General features: G+C 44.2%; 1 protein-coding gene across 1 annotated transcript in view; it reads right to left on the bottom strand.

The window, feature by feature from the left end:
- Nucleotides 1-15,866, bottom strand: part of tarbp1 (TAR (HIV-1) RNA binding protein 1) — a 31,805-nt gene that overhangs the window by 1,493 nt on the left and 14,446 nt on the right. Inside the window, exons 28-29 of the mRNA XM_034292349.1 lie at nucleotides 5,924-6,048; nucleotides 4,402-4,538 (exon numbers count right to left, since the gene is read on the bottom strand). Of these exons, the coding sequence (XP_034148240.1) occupies nucleotides 4,402-4,538; nucleotides 5,924-6,048 (262 nt within the window). The remainder of the gene's footprint in view (nucleotides 1-4,401; nucleotides 4,539-5,923; nucleotides 6,049-15,866) is intronic.

The raw sequence follows: 15,866 nt of genomic DNA, 5'->3' as shown, positions 1-15,866 counted from the left end.
TAGATACACACTTATGGATAATGTTTTATTTATTTCAGATAGACCCTCTCTCCTGTGGTTACACAAGCTCTGTGATGTGGTGGTTTTACCCAGCTCAATCACACTGTCCAGGCCAAGAGACATGGGGTCCATTTGCTAACAGCACACACAAGGAAAGAACAAGGTGTGGTGAACAATGTGTGTTCATAGCAACGGTCGTTGATATTTATGAAAGGTAAAAGATTTATAAAAACATGGTTCTGATCAATTGAACAATGTTTATAGATTAAAATAGTGCATTTTTATTTAGCAAGACAAATACAACAATACAACTGTGTTTGAGCAATATACACAGTTTTTCTGCGACTGTTTTTATGTTCTGCCCTTACATAACTTGCTCTTAATCAAACATCAAGAGTTTTCAAGCCAATTAATGAAAGACTTTCAATGATTAGACAACTGCCCCTCTATATACACTGCCCCTCTACACTCACCTAAAGGATTATTAGGAATACCAATACTAATACTGTGTTTGACCCCCTTTCGCCTTCAGAACTGCCTTAATTCTACGTGGCATTGATTCAACGAGGTGCTGAAAGCATTCTTTAGAAATGTTGGCCCATATTGATAGGATAGCATCTTGCAGTTGATGGAGATTTGTGGGATGCACTTCATTGTCATGTTCAAGAAACCAATTTGAAATGATTCAAGCTTTTTGACATGGTGCATTATCCTGCTGGAAGTAGCCATCAGAGGATGGGTACATGGTGGTCATAAAGGGATGGACATGGTCAGAAACAATGCTCAGGTAGGCCGTGGCATTTAAACGATGCCCATTTGGCACTAAGGGGCCTAAAGTGTGCCAAAAAACATCCCCCACACCATTACACCACCACCACCAGCCTGCACAGTGGTAACAAGGCATGATGGATCCATGTTCTCATTCTGTTTACGCCAAATTCTGAATAGAAATCAAGACTCATCAGACCAGGCAACATTCTTCCAGTCTTCAACTGTCCAATTTTGGTGAGCTCGTGCTAATTGTAGCCTCTTTTTCCTATTTGTAGTGGAGATGAGTGGTACCCGGTGGGGTCTTCTGCTGTTGTAGCCCATCCGCCTCAAGGTTGTGCGTGTTGTGGCTTCACAAATGCTTTGCTGCATACCTCGGTTGTATTGAGTGGTTATTTCAGTCAAAGTTGATCTTCTATCAGCTTGAATCAGTCGGCCCATTCTCCTCTGACCTCTAGCATCAACAAGGCATTTTCGCCCACAGGACTGCCGCATACTGGATGTTTTTCCCTTTTCACACCATTCTTTGTAAACCCTAGAAATGTTTGTGCGTGAAAATCCCAGTAACTGAGCAGATTGTGAAATACTCAGACCGGCCCGTCTGGCACCAACAACCATGCCACACTCAAAATTGCTTAAATCACCTTTCTTTCCCATTCTGACATTCAGTTTGGAGTTCAGGAGATTGTCTTGACCAGGACCACACCCCTAAATGCATTGAAGCAACTGCCATGTGATTGGTTGATTAGATAATTGCATTAATGAGAAATTGAACAGGTGTTACTAATAATCCTTTAGGTGAGTGTACACTGCCCCTCTATATACACAGCTCAAAAAAAGGGAACACAAATCACATCAGGTCGCGATGAACTAAATATATTAAAGGTCAAAATCTTTACTGTACATTGTGTAATTCATTGAGAACAAAATGACATAACGGTTAATGGAAACCAAAATAGAATACAGAACAGATTTTAAAGTGGTGCTTTTAGTTTATAAATCTCTGAATGGTTTAGGACCCAAATACATTTCTGATATGTTTCAAAAACAATTACCGAGCAGGGCTCTTAGATCCATGAACACAGGTCAGCTAGTAGAGCCCAGAGTCCAAACTAAACATAGAGAAGCTGCGTTTAGCAGTTATGCTGCAAACAACTGGAATAAACTACCAGAAGATCTTAGACGTGCCCCATACATATCCATTTTTAAATCCTGGTTAAAAACACTTCTCTTCTCACGTGCCTATGACTGAGCTCTTAAACTTAACCACACTGTTTAGCCTTACAGCTACCTATGTTTTTATCGCTTAAACTTAACTATTTAGTCTTACAGCTTTTATAGCACCCTATGTCGTTATCATGTTTTATTTTATTCTCCTCTATTTCTATTTTCTTATTCTGTTTTATTATTATCCTGTTATTTTATGCATTTTATATTTCTCTTTTTGATTTATTTTGTTATTAAATGTATATTTTGCTATATTTTACCAATCTTAATGCAAGTTCTAGTGCCATCAGAGGAATAACCTCTGTGTAAATGTAACAAATCTGTGGATGTTCTTGTGCTTCTGTTTAGACATCGATGTAGGGTATTATCTCACAAAAGGACTGACGAGTTTATCCAAGTGCTGGAGCATGAGGATTGAGATACCGGAGTGGTTCAGTAAACAGTTATGGAAACTGTAATTCATTGAGGATAAATATAAAATGCATGTACAGACATGGCATAAATGTCCCCCTGGAGAGAGCCAAGTAAGACATTGATGCAAAGATTATCTCACAAAGGGACTGACGGGTTTATCCTAGCAATGGAATGCGAGGATTGAGATACCGGGGGAAGTTAATGCAGTCCCCCAGGAGAGAGCGGAGCTAGAGAATTGTAACAATCTGAAAGTTTTAATTCCATTGCATTTTTTTATTTTTATTTTAACTGTAAAGCCCATTGAATTGCTTCTATGTATGAATTGTGCTATATAAATAAACTTGCTTGCTTGCAAAATCACCAACCAATTGAAGGCTGGACTCCTGTCCTGGGGGGGGGATCTCCCCCCAGACCTGGATCAGGGCGTCAGGGAGCTCCTGGACAGTCTGTGGCGCTACTTGGCGGCATCGGATGCACCGATACATAACGTCCCAGAGGTTCTGAATTGGATTCAGGTCTGGGGAACGTGAGGGCCAGTCAATGACATCAATGCCTTTATATTACAGGAACTGCCTACACACTCCGGTCACATGAGTCCAGGCATTGTCCTCCACCAGGAGGAACCCAGGGCCCACTGCACCACCGTAAGGTCTGTCAGGGTACCGTTAGCTAGCACGTGGAGGTCTGTGTGACCCTCCAAGGATATGCCTCCCCAGACCACCACTGACTCACCGCCAAACCGGTCATGCTGGATGATGTTGCAGGCAGCATAACGTTCACCACGGCATCTCCAGACTCTTTCACGTCTGTCACATGTGCTCAGTGGGAACCTACTCTCATCTGTGAAGAGAACGAGGTGACAATAGTGGACCAGCCAATTCTGGTGTTCTCTGGCGAATGCCAATCAAGCTGCACGGTGATGGTCTGTGAGCACAGGTCCCACTAGAGGACATCAGACACTCATGGAGTCAGTTTATGACAGTCAGAAATATGCACACCATTAGCCCGCTGGTGGTCATTTTGTAGCGCTTTGGCAGTGCTCCTCCTGTTCCTCCTCACACAAAGGAGCAGATACCAGTCCTGCTGCTGGGTTGATGCTCTTTTACAGTCCTGTCCAGCTCACCTCATGTAACGGCCCATCTCCTGGTATCTCCTTCATGCTCTTGAGAATATAATGGGAGACACAGCTTCTTGCGACAGCACGTATGGATGTGGCATCCTGGAGGAGCTGGACTACCTGTGCAACCTGAATGGGCTGCAGGTACCACCTCATGCTACCAGTAGTGACAAGGACACTAGCAAAACGCAAAACTAGAGAAGAATCATGCAGGAAGCATAAAGAGAGAGCAATTGTCTGTGGCCACCACCTGCAAAAACACTCCCCTTTTGGGGGTTGTCTTGCTGTTGCCTTTCCAGTGCACCTGTTGTCACCAAAACAGATGACATTAATTCACAATCGCTTATGCTTCCTAACGGGACAGGTTTATATCCATGAAGTTTAACTGACTTGACCTTCTACTGTGATGGTTGTTCCCTTTTTTTGGGCAGTGTATTATCTATATATTACCAACTTTGATGAATGCCTGCCTGCTTGTGTGTGTGTGTTCCAGTTCTTTCCTTCACAGAGGGTCTATTAGACAGCAGCATGCCTGGACTGGTCTCCTCACTGCAGTGGGACACAGGGGAGCCTGACAGGCCAAGGGGAGCAACTCACACAATTAGAGAGATTACATTAAAGAGCTTTGTCAGCTCTCAATCCAACCCCCATGAGACTCCCACAGCCAGGAGAGACCGAGCGACAGGGGGGGACAGAAGAGAAAGAGAGACGAACAGAGATGAACAGAGACCAACAAACAGACAGACACAGGGAAGAGAGAGCGAGGAAGTGAGAGATACAGAGACAAAAACAAAAGGAGATAGAGAATGTGAGAGACCAAGAGAGACAAAGTGTGTGTTAATGCACACTTTTCTGTGTGTGCGTATTGTACTCACCCCAGCAGTAACAGAGTCTTCTTAGGGAACCTGTAGTCCTGGAGGCTCTGACTCTTTGCTGTTTGCTCCACTCCCACAATGCAATATCCCTCCCTCTTCTTCCCCTGCAGGAAGTCAGCTAGTTCCATGGGCTTTACCTGGTTGACACAATCAAAGAAATAAAACTGTTGTTAACCAAACTGTATTTTGGGCGAAATTTGCTATTAATTATTTTGCATTTTAATTTCCATTTAGCAGGCACTCTTATCTAGGCCTACTCACAGAAGGGTTTTTTAATGCCTCCAGGATTTTACTCTTTTTCAGGAAAAATCAGAGATTAGTCTTTTTCTTTTTTGTTTTATTACAGCAGGGTCAAGTGGATTTAAAAAAGAAATGAAATTGATACTTTGACAAGAGACGCTCCTCTTCCACTCAACCTGTTCAGGCTTCTGGCCCCACGGTCAGTGAACTACCTGGTTCCTTGCCCTCTTACTCTCCCCTCTCTTCAGAAGTTCTGTGTCTACGGACGTCTGGGGGGGGGATACGATGTGCGCCCAGTGCCTAGTGTGAAGCGCATCTCATTCACCTTTTTTATAAAGCTGAAGTTGCACGTCAGTAATTAAGAAATTGCACGTCAGTAATCGCAATTTCGATTAGAAGTCAATTAGTCATGCAGCCTTAACAAGAACCTGTCATTCTCTGCAAACATCAAAGCAGTGAGCCGCTCTTGCAGATTCATGAAGTACAACATCCGCAAAATACGACCCTACATTAAACAGGAAGCGGCTCAGGTTCTGATCCAGTCACTTGTCATCTCCCGTCTGGACTATTAAGGCTCCCCTGCTTGTGCTTATCAAGCACCTGCAACTTATCCAGAGCGCTGCAGCCCGTCTTGTGTCCAACCTTCCCAAGTTTTCCCATGTCACCTCTCTCCTCCACTAGCTCCTTTGGCTTCCAGTAGGAGCTGGCATCCACTACCAGACCATGGTGTTTGCCTGTGGAGCAGCAAAGGGAAATGCATCTCCCTGCCTGCAGGCCAAGCTTAAACCCTCCCACCCTTCCTGTGCACTCTGACCTGCCACTTCATGTCTTTTGGCCCCAACCCTCACGGGTGGGCAGCTCCCACTCAGCCAAGGCCAAACTCTTCTCTGTCTTGGCAACCCCCCCCCAAAAAAAAAAAAAAAAATTACTTATGATTGTCAGATGATGGTTTTCCAGACACCTTAAGAGGAATGCCCTTACTGTAAGTGTCTTTGGATAAGAGTGTCTGCAAAATGACTCAAATGTAAATGAAAATACATAGTTTAACCAGCCCCCTACCCCAAATTGAAATTCACTATTATAAATACAGCACCGGAAGAAATTAAGAGACTTTTTCTTTCCTTTCCAAAAAAGTATAATGAGGAATAGAAGCGTTAAATTTGCAATGGTCTCTTAATTTTAACCCTTCTGTTCCTCACTCAAAACCTTCCTTTTCAACTTTTTTTGGTGCAGTGGTCTCTTCATTTTTTTCCAGAGCTGTACATACTGTTGTGTTACTCACCTCCAGTAGGGGGAGCCAGAGCTCAGAGGAGACACTCAGGGCCTGGAAGTGTTTATCAGTGACATGGCGAAGACTGTCCAGCACTAGACCACTGGCACCAAAGATCTCACACGTCCGACAAAGGCCTACACACACGCACACAAACACACACACACACACATTTGTACAGCTACCCTCATGGGGATCAGAAAATAGAAATTGCATGCTCCCTTGCCCTAATCTTAACCCTAAACCTAACCCTTACCCTAACCTTAACCTAAACTTAATCTAACCCTAAACCTAACCCTAAACCTAACCTTAACCTCAATAAAGTAACATTTATGCCTAATCTTTACCTAGATGTAATGCCTAACCTTAACCCTAAACTTAACCAACAACACCTGGACCTTAAAGAAACCCCAATCCTAACTATAAAATCAATTTGATGGCCAACACTTTACTGATGTTCATGAAGTTTATTCATTGAGTCTGTTTTCACATCAATATCACTGTGAGACTTCAAAAATCACCGTAAGAGCTAAACAAACAGAGTATAAGAAGCGCGAATTAACTACAAGTGCAAAAACTCAATCATAGACATTAACAAACAGCGAATTACACAAAACAGTCATCAAATATATACAGACCTTATGCCTTTTCGGGGGGTGCTTAACAAAGTTGCAAACGTTACATCTGCAAGTTTGACCCTAAACCTAAACCCTGAGGCGGAAATTGACTTTTGCCTCACGGGGGCCGGAAAAAATTCTAGTTTTACTTACTTACTGGGACATTCGGTCCCCATGAGTTCAGTAAGACCTAACACACAGCCTCCACATCTACACATGTTCCACCCCACATCTACACCTACATCCTCTAAAACCCCCTGCTTCTCCCCCTACAGCCTCCCAGACACCCCCCCACCATAGCCTCTCAGACACCCCCCCCCACCATAGCCTCTAAAACCCCCTGCTTCTCCCCCTACAGCCTCCCAGACACCCCCCCCCCCATAGCCTCTCAGACACCCCCCCCCACCATAGCCTCTAAAACCCCCTGCTTCTCCCCCTACAGCCTCCCAGACACCCCCCCCCCATAGCCTCTCAGACACCCCCCCCCCACCATAGCCTCTAAAACCTCCTGCTTCTCCCCCTACAGCCTCCCAGACACCCCCCCATAGCCTCTCAGACACCCCCCCCACCATAGCCTCTCAGACACCCCCCCCCCACCATAGCCTCTAAAACCTCCTGCTTCTCCCCCTACAGCCTCCCAGACCCCCCCCCCCCCATAGCCTCTCAGACACCCCCCCCACCATAGCCTCTAAAACTCCCTGCTTCTCCCCCTACAGCCTCCCAGACACCCCCCCATAGCCTCTCAGACACCCCCCCCCCCCCACCATAGCCTCTAAAACTCCCTGCTTCTCCACCTTGTGGAAGGTATAAACAAACCGATCAGCCGTAACATTCAGCCGGCAAGCAAGTGTTGCCCTCTCGAGTCAATCCTGAACAAATCCTCTTTTGCCACTGGCCGTTTTAATAGTTAATTGGCCATTCCTGAATGACACGGATACAGTTAAACTGACTAATGTTTCTTACTAAGTTTACCTCCACCACAAATAGCGTCTATGCACTGTATGGCGTCTGCCACTGGGCGTTTTAACTAGGGGTGTAACGATCCATCTACTACATCGATGTATCGATTTATATTCCTATGATCCAACTACAAGTTGGCCTTCCGGACGACATTTTGCTTTATCGATCTAACATTATTTTAAAATGCAATCAATCGATTGTATCGATACTGGGAAATTACCCATTGGATTTAAGCACGTCAGACTTAATATTAATGTTTTTTCTTAGCACTTTTAAACGTTACTTGATAAACGTTACTCGATTCAGTCTGCTTATCCGTGACGTCATCGCCCCCCGCCAGCAGCAGCGCAAAGACAACAAAATATAGCATGGCAGATGGCAGAGGAGAAGCCGACAAGTGAGAAATTATCAAGCCACCATTGCGGTCCAGTGTGTGGAAAGTGTTGGTTGCACTTCATTCTTGATATTAATACTGTATTTGTATTATTTCTATGTTCATAAACAACAGCAAAAGTAGGAGGTAAACCTACTGTTAATTCAACCTGAAGAAATGTTGGTTGCATTTTATTTTTGATATTAATATAGTAGTATTTTTATGTTGAAAAACAAAAGCAGAAGTAGCAGGTAAACCTACTGTTGAAATGTTGGTTGCACTTACTGTACTTATTGAAAATGTATTGAATATTGAAAATGAGAGCAGAACATTTTAACTTCATGTTAATTCAACCTAAAGTGTTGGTTGCACTTTATTCAAATAAAAGGTGAATGCATTTGCCATTAATTGTTGTTTACTTGTTTGTTTATATCCATAATTAATTGATACCTGATTCCATTACAAGAAACAACAGGAATCTAGGAAACTTCACCTGCACTGTCCAATATCCAGGTATTTATTTCAGTCACACTGGTAGAATTTTTGGCTAAAAAGTTACTGAATCGATTTCAAGTCACTGAATCGTTTCGGATCGTATCGTTCTAAATGAACCAATATTGGCCTTGAATCGTATCGACAACCACGAATCATGATACGAATCAAATCGTTGTTAAGATGAATCGTTACACCCCTAGTTTTAACAGCTTATTAGCCAGTTATAGGCTTTGCCGGTATCTACCAACTTACTGGAATTGTCATTAAGAATTGAGCAATTGCTAGCGAGTCTGACAAAGCTATTTCATTTCATGGCATAAGAACGTATTTTTTTCTTTCATGGCAAAACAATTTACTTTTTTCTTTCATTCGTGAATGATATTGATACAATAAGTATCAATAAAGGTGACGATAACTAACTTTTTCATCAAGTGAGAGACGAGAAAAATATTGTATAACCATAAACAGTTTTATTAATTATTTGTGGGCCGCAATAAATGTTGTTGCTCTCAATAGATTTGAAATTAGGTCTTCCATGTGAGAGGCACTGTTGCTTACAAAACATAACTACTGTTTGTTGTAGCCAGCAAATGTGTTTGTCTATCCTGACCCAAAACGCATGCACAGATGCGTACTTCGAAAATCCACCAGAAACAGTCGCAATATAACCGTAAACTGTTTTATTTCAGGCTTACTATAATGTAGATCGCTTCGCCTGTGAGGAGATACGAACTCGGGACCTTTAGTTTACAGGTCCACTTCTCTAACCACTACGCTATTTAACAAGTGGTAATTGCTCAGTCAGTCAGTCAGTCAGTCACCCAGTAAGAGACATTCGCTTTTCTTGGCTGGCTCCGATAACACGGCCCGGCGAAAATACAAAAACAATTCCACCTTAAAACTTTCCACCTTAACGCCGAAAGCCTGTGACTTCCTTATAGCCCCTCCCAGACAAAGTTCAAATCCAAGTTAAAACTGAATGCAACTCTCACAAAGGAAAAGGTTACTTTACCGCAACTCCGTTTTGATTTATTGCTTTTGTTTGAATAGTTATTGCCTGTTTTACTGAGATAAAAGAAAACCAAATTCACAAAGCAGATTTGGAAAAAGAAAGCTGGATATACATTCCGTACACATACTAGAGGATTGTTTATATTCTCCGGAGTGAAAATGGCCACATCAAAAGATCATGATGATAACTGGAAAGCAAGCTCTTCTGCTCCGTCAGATGATCCAAATCCATTCCTTACCGGGTCTTCGTTAACCACTGAAAAAGAAGCCCTTATTAAGAAAATTAAGAAGATGGTAGAATATTCAGATCATCTTGATGAATCGGTTACAGAGTTTAAAAAAATGAATTTTGATGAGGCATCAGAAGATGAAAAGGCGTGCCTCCTGGAAGAAGAAGAAAAACAAATATTTCAGCTTGCCAAGATAATACAAGATATTGGTAATCAGATCAGTCATGATAACATCAATTATGGCTGGCTTCACCGGACTCTGTACAGGCTTAAAGGCGTACTGACATATATCAAGAGAGGCTCTGAAGAACCCAAGCATCATGAGATGAACGATGAAAACGATGGCATCAATAAGCCTGGACAAAAGGACGGTAGTGGCTACATCACTGGAATATTTAAAAACTGGTATGATTCAGTAGGAACGCTGATCGAGGACACGGTCTCCAGACTGACAAAAGTGGTTGGAGTGGATCACTTAATGGTAAATCCATTCCTCTCTGACAGTTCAACTAGTTCAACCATGTGTCTCCAAAAAGAGTTTGACCTTGAAACCGATAGTGCCAAGGGATGTTTGAGTTGTGATCGCACGAAGAGCTCCAAGACCTGGACTCGGGTTGAACCTTCAGTGTCTACAGAGGATGAGACCACGGTCTACACTCTGACATGTCCCACAGCAGGGCGTTATGAGTGCAGTGTGTCAGGCCTGCGGTTGGTGTGTCAAAACAAAGTCCAGCTGAAATATCAATTCAACTCCTGGGAGCCTCACAGGGCCACGCTGAAGAACATGCAGTTGGAGGAAGGAGGTCCATTACTGGACATCACAATAACCTGTGGAGAACTAGAAGAAATTCACCTGCCACACTTTGTCTGTATTGAGGCCGACTGCCCACAATCCACCTTGAGAGAGAATATAAAGACTGTACATGTGAAAGACAACAGAGTGGTAGTAGAAGAAGTGGATGAGGTAATGAGGTACCATGCCAAGCTGCTTCAGCCTTCTTTCTCTGGGAGGGGTTTGGTACTGAGACGTGGGTTTGTTCGGAAAGTGCACTGTAACGTTTTGATTTTTAGGAACACTAGAGCAATGCTTACCTTACACACATATTTGATCCGATTTGATCCATCTCTAGAAATTGAATTGGAGGCAAAGGAGAGGTCATATGGATTCGTCAGATTGCCGAAGCCAAAGCCAGAGAATTCTCTTCAGTTTGGGAGTCAATTCTGTCTGAAGACCTCGTGTCCGTCCGTGATTACGCCAGAAAAAGTTAAACTAAGAAGCACCATAATAAACTACTTTGAGGTATACATAAAAGACGCTGCAAAGGACTTTGAGATGGAGTTGATAAGTGAGAAGGGACCCTGCGTATGGAAAGCAGGAATAAGGGCGGATGAATACAGAGATGACGTATCTATAAGTGACATTGACTTTGTGGAGAAATGCAGACCACAGCTCATTGACAGAGTTAACAACGTCTCTTCCATAGCAGACATTCTCCTCGCAAAGGGAATGATCAGCGACGAGGTATATGAAAACATCAGGGCCGCACCGACCCGGCAGGCCAAGATGAGGGTGATGTACGAGGCGTTGACATCCGGTGGATCAGAAGTCAAAAAAGCATTCCTCGTTGCACTCAAAGAAAAGGATCCCTTTCTAGTTAAAGACCTGTCTAGGCCAAGGTATCCATTCTAAACATGTGGACAGGGAAGCCCGGCGAGACCATTCTGATACCAGGAGACTTTTGGAACACAAATGCTGAGCCTAAGTAAAACAGGATGTGCGCTGACAGAGGAGTGATAGAGTGAATTAAGAGAATTTTCAGGGTTAGAATAAAAAGAACATGTTCACAGAAATGCTGATGAACTAAGAGGTCACATCTAAAAGGACAAAGGGCAGAGAACAGATTTAGTCACTATTTTACTACCAGGAGCAAATTAGGATGACTGTAAAGGCCTAATTTTATTTAATTCAACCTTAAATTAACAACCTATCCACCTTTTCTATTTTCTTGTTTTTGGCAAAAAGTAAACATCCAGAGTCTTCCTATTGCGTATTGCCCCCCCCCCCCCCCCCACGAAATGGTTCGGTCCTCTCCTCATCACTAGCAATGAAGTGAGAGTGAGTAAAGCTGGTTGAGCAACAATGTCGCAACTTAAGAAAAAAATGGTTTCTTTAAACAAAAAGGAAGAAACAGTCAGAAGAGAGAAAAGAAAGGGTGACAGTATGTTACCCAATTTTTCAGGGAGGAAGGGTGTAGTCTGGGAGTGGTGGATCTGTTATCCTAGTCTGTAGTGAAAAAGGCTACTTTTGCTCCCTAATGTTAGTTACTTATTATCTTCACAAAAAATTATGTTTACATTTTGTTTGACATTTAATCAATGCAGGCAGACTTTTAGCAAGCTATTGATACTAAATCAGTTGTCCCTGCCTGGTGCCAGGCCCAACAGATACAGCTTCAGGCTCAGCAGCCCTGTCTGTCCATCCCCATACCCCTGAACCAGCCCTACTCCCTGTCTGTCCATCCCCATCCCCCTGAACCAGCCCTACTCCCGGTCTGTCCATCCCCATCCCCCTGAACCAGCCCTACTCCCGGTCTGTCCATCCCCATCCCCCTGAACCAGCCCTACTCCCGGTCTGTCCATCCCCATCCCCCTGAACCAGCCCTACTCCCTGTCTGTCCATCCCCATCCCCCTGAACCAGCCCTACTCCCTGTCTGTCCATCCCCATCCCCCTGAACCAGCCCTACTCCCGGTCTGTCCATCCCCATACCCCTGAACTAGCCCTACTCCCTGTCTGTCCATCCCCATCCCCCTGAACCAGCCCTACTCCCTGTCTGTCCATCCCCACACCCCTGAACCAGCCCTACTCCCTGTCTGTCCATCCCCACACCCCTGAACCAGCCCTACTCCCTGTCTGTCCATCCCCATACCCCTGAACCAGCTCTACTCCCTGTCTGTCCATCCCCATCCCCCTGAACCAGTCCTACTCCCTGTCTGTCCATCCCCATACCCCTGAACCAGCCCTACTCCCTGTCTGTCCATCCCCATACCCCTGAACCAGCCCTACTCCCTGTCTGTCCATCCCCATCCCCCTGAACCAGCCCTACTCCCTGTCTGTCCATCCCCATCCCCCTGAACCAGCCCTACTCCCTGTCTGTCCATCCCCATCCCCCTGAACCAGCCCTACTCCCTGACTGTCCATCCCCATCCCCCTGAACCAGCCCTACTCCCTGTCTGTCCATCCCCATACCCCTGAACCAGCCCTACTCCCTGTCTATCCATCCCCATCCCCCTGAACCAGCCCTACTCCCTGTCTGTCCATCCCCATCCCCCTGAACCAGCCCTACTCCCTGTCTGTCCATCCCCATCCCCCTGAACCAGCCCTACTCCCTGTCTGTCCATCCCCATCCCCCTGAACCAGCCCTACTCCCAACTGAAGGAAGTGAGCAGCATTGTGTTGAATGACATGTCAATTGCAGGGGGTCTGTGGGATTAAAATTATTATAAAATGATTGAATCCTCTTCAATTATAAGAATTCAAACATTCTATATAATTCTATAGATGATAATGTTAATTTATTTAATTGAAGAGGTTAATGTATATTTAAGTTACATTTATTTTAAGCTATTTATATTAAATGTTGAGATTTTTCCAGTCAAGACCATAAAAAACATTTAGACTGTAGAAGATGGCCTTTAGCACATTTCTTATAGGGGCTAACAATCTCGCATCAAATTTTGAATTCCACTTTATGAATCATGCCGAACCCCCGCCCCGCCCCGCCCCGCCCCCCACCACCACCACCTCCCTGGCGCATCTGGGTGGGGCCCGATGTGATGTATAATCATGGGGCCCAAAATCCCTAGCGGCGCCCCTGCCTACTACATTAAGACTTTATTATTTCAAAAAGGCTCAGTGCAACGGCATCCGGGGGGGACTGTATTCAAACGTGTTCATACTGATTCCCTGTGAGAATGTAAACACTCACTGCTACTAATCGTTCTGTGTAAAAGCATCTGCTAAATGACTAAAATCCAATTGAACTCACAACCCTGGCCTTGCAAGCAGCAATCATATACGAAATGAGCCATTCGGGGTCTACTGCAGTACATCGGACAATCTGAATCATGTCTTTCATTACATTTTATTTGACCATGGACCCACCATCCTGAGGGTTTAATATTTTCAACTATCTATTTAATGTGTTTGAGAGGTGGAAAATCTGAATGCCATTTAAATCTGGATTTACTTGTTTCATTTTACTCTGTTGCCTATAACATTATTTATTTCCCAGTTAACGTTACAACCACTGAGATGTTTACATGTTTGAAGTGACGAACAATGGTTTTGGTGTCTTCATTACTATTCTACTGTGAGGAAAATAATGAGAATTAATAAACACCCTTGAATGAGAAGGTGTGTTCAAATCTTTGACTGGTACCTGATAGACCTTTTTATGTACACAGCTCCAAAAATGAAGGAAGCACTTAAATCACACATCGGGACTCACTGAACAAAATGTATTAAAGATGAAAATCTTTACTGTAGAGTGTAATTAATTGAGAAGAAAATGACATAACAATGGTGAATGTCATCACGTCAACTCATAATGTGACTCAGTAGTGTGTATGGCCCCCATGTGGCTGTATGCCCTGGAGTAACAGTCTCACATCAAACACCAGACAACGTCTGGGCATGCTCCTGATGAAACGCCAGATGATGTCCTGGGGGATCTCCCCCCAGACCTGGATCAGGGCATCAGGGAGCTCCTGGACAGTCTGTGGCGCTACTTGGCGGCATCAGATGCACAGATACATATCATTCCAGAGATTCAGGTCTGGGGAACATGAGGGCCAGTCAATGACATCAATGTCTTCGTCATCCAGGAACTGCCTACAGACTCTGGCCACATGAGGCCGGGCTTTGTCCGGTGCCAGGAGGAACCTGCACCAGCGTGGTGGTACAGTGGGTCAAAGTATTGGAGGGTCTGACAATGGGTCAAAGTATTTCATCCCAGTACCTAACAGCAGTCAGGGTTCTGCTGACTAGCGAGTGGAGGTCTGTGCGAGCCTCCAAGGACATGCCTCCCCAAAACATCACTGACCCACCATCAAACTGGTCATTAGGGCGGTCATGATTGAGATTTCAGTTGATGATTAACTGTCACATAAATAATGGCGATTAACAATTTCATTGTCCATATTGTTAATTTTATGCCACTATTATAGTGTAAGCCTAATAATATTGTAAGAAAACACATGGTGAACTGGAGATGGTTCTTTAGATATGTGGTGTTCATGCTTTTGATCATCATCTTTCTGGAGTAAATCACACACTTGTGTGTTGTTTTCTATTGTTGATCAGAGTTGATATGACAAATAGGAAACTGAAACCTGTTTGTCTATTAATTAATAATGCTAAATTTCATTACGTTGTATTGAAAAACAATTCTAAACTGGGTTTAAACATACTGAAATTAAGAAGCAAATTTCCTCCAGTAAATTATCTGCACCTATAACTTTCCACAGAGCTGTAAATCTCTCTGCTTCCCCCGCTGGGCTAGACACCCGAACTGAAAGAAACCAACATCAATCACATGGTTTCTAACGTCAGCATGAATCTCCCGAATTCAGATGGGAAACATATGATTTCGGGAATATAAATTTTATGCAAAGAAATCGTTGTCGTAAAAATAACCTGCTCTCATCTGTGAAGAGAATGGAGCGCCAATGGCAGACCTGCCAATTCTGGTGTTCTCTGTCGTATGACAATCAAGCGGCACGGTGCTGGGCTGTGAGCACAGGTCCCACTAGAGCATTTTGGGCCCTCATGCCACTCTCGTGGAGTCTGTTTCTGACAGTTTGGTCAGGAACATGCACACCAGTAGCCCGCTGGAGGTCATTTTGTAGGGCTCTAGCAGGGCTCCTCCTGTTCCTCCTCTCAAAAGGAGCAGTTACTTGTCCTGTTGCTGGGTTGATGCCCTTCTACGGCCCAGTCCAGCTCTCCTTGTGTAACGCGCCCACCTCCTGGTATCTCCTCCATGCTCTTGAGTCTGTACTAGGAGACTCAGCAAACCTTTGAGCGACAGCACGTATGGATATGCCATCCTGGAGGAGCTGGACTACCTGTGTAACCTGAATGGGCTGCAGGTGCCGCCTCACGCTACCAGCTGTGACAAGGACACTAACAAAATGCAAAACTAGAGAAGAATCAGTCAGGAAGGATAAGGAGAGAGCAATTGTCTGTGGCCACCTGACCATTGCCTTATTG

Source organism: Esox lucius, chromosome 5 (assembly GCF_011004845.1).
Source record: "Esox lucius isolate fEsoLuc1 chromosome 5, fEsoLuc1.pri, whole genome shotgun sequence".
Classification (NCBI taxonomy): Eukaryota; Metazoa; Chordata; class Actinopteri; order Esociformes; family Esocidae; genus Esox; species Esox lucius.
The sequence above is the reverse complement of the archived record's forward strand: the minus strand, read 5'-3'. Positions and strand labels throughout refer to the sequence as shown.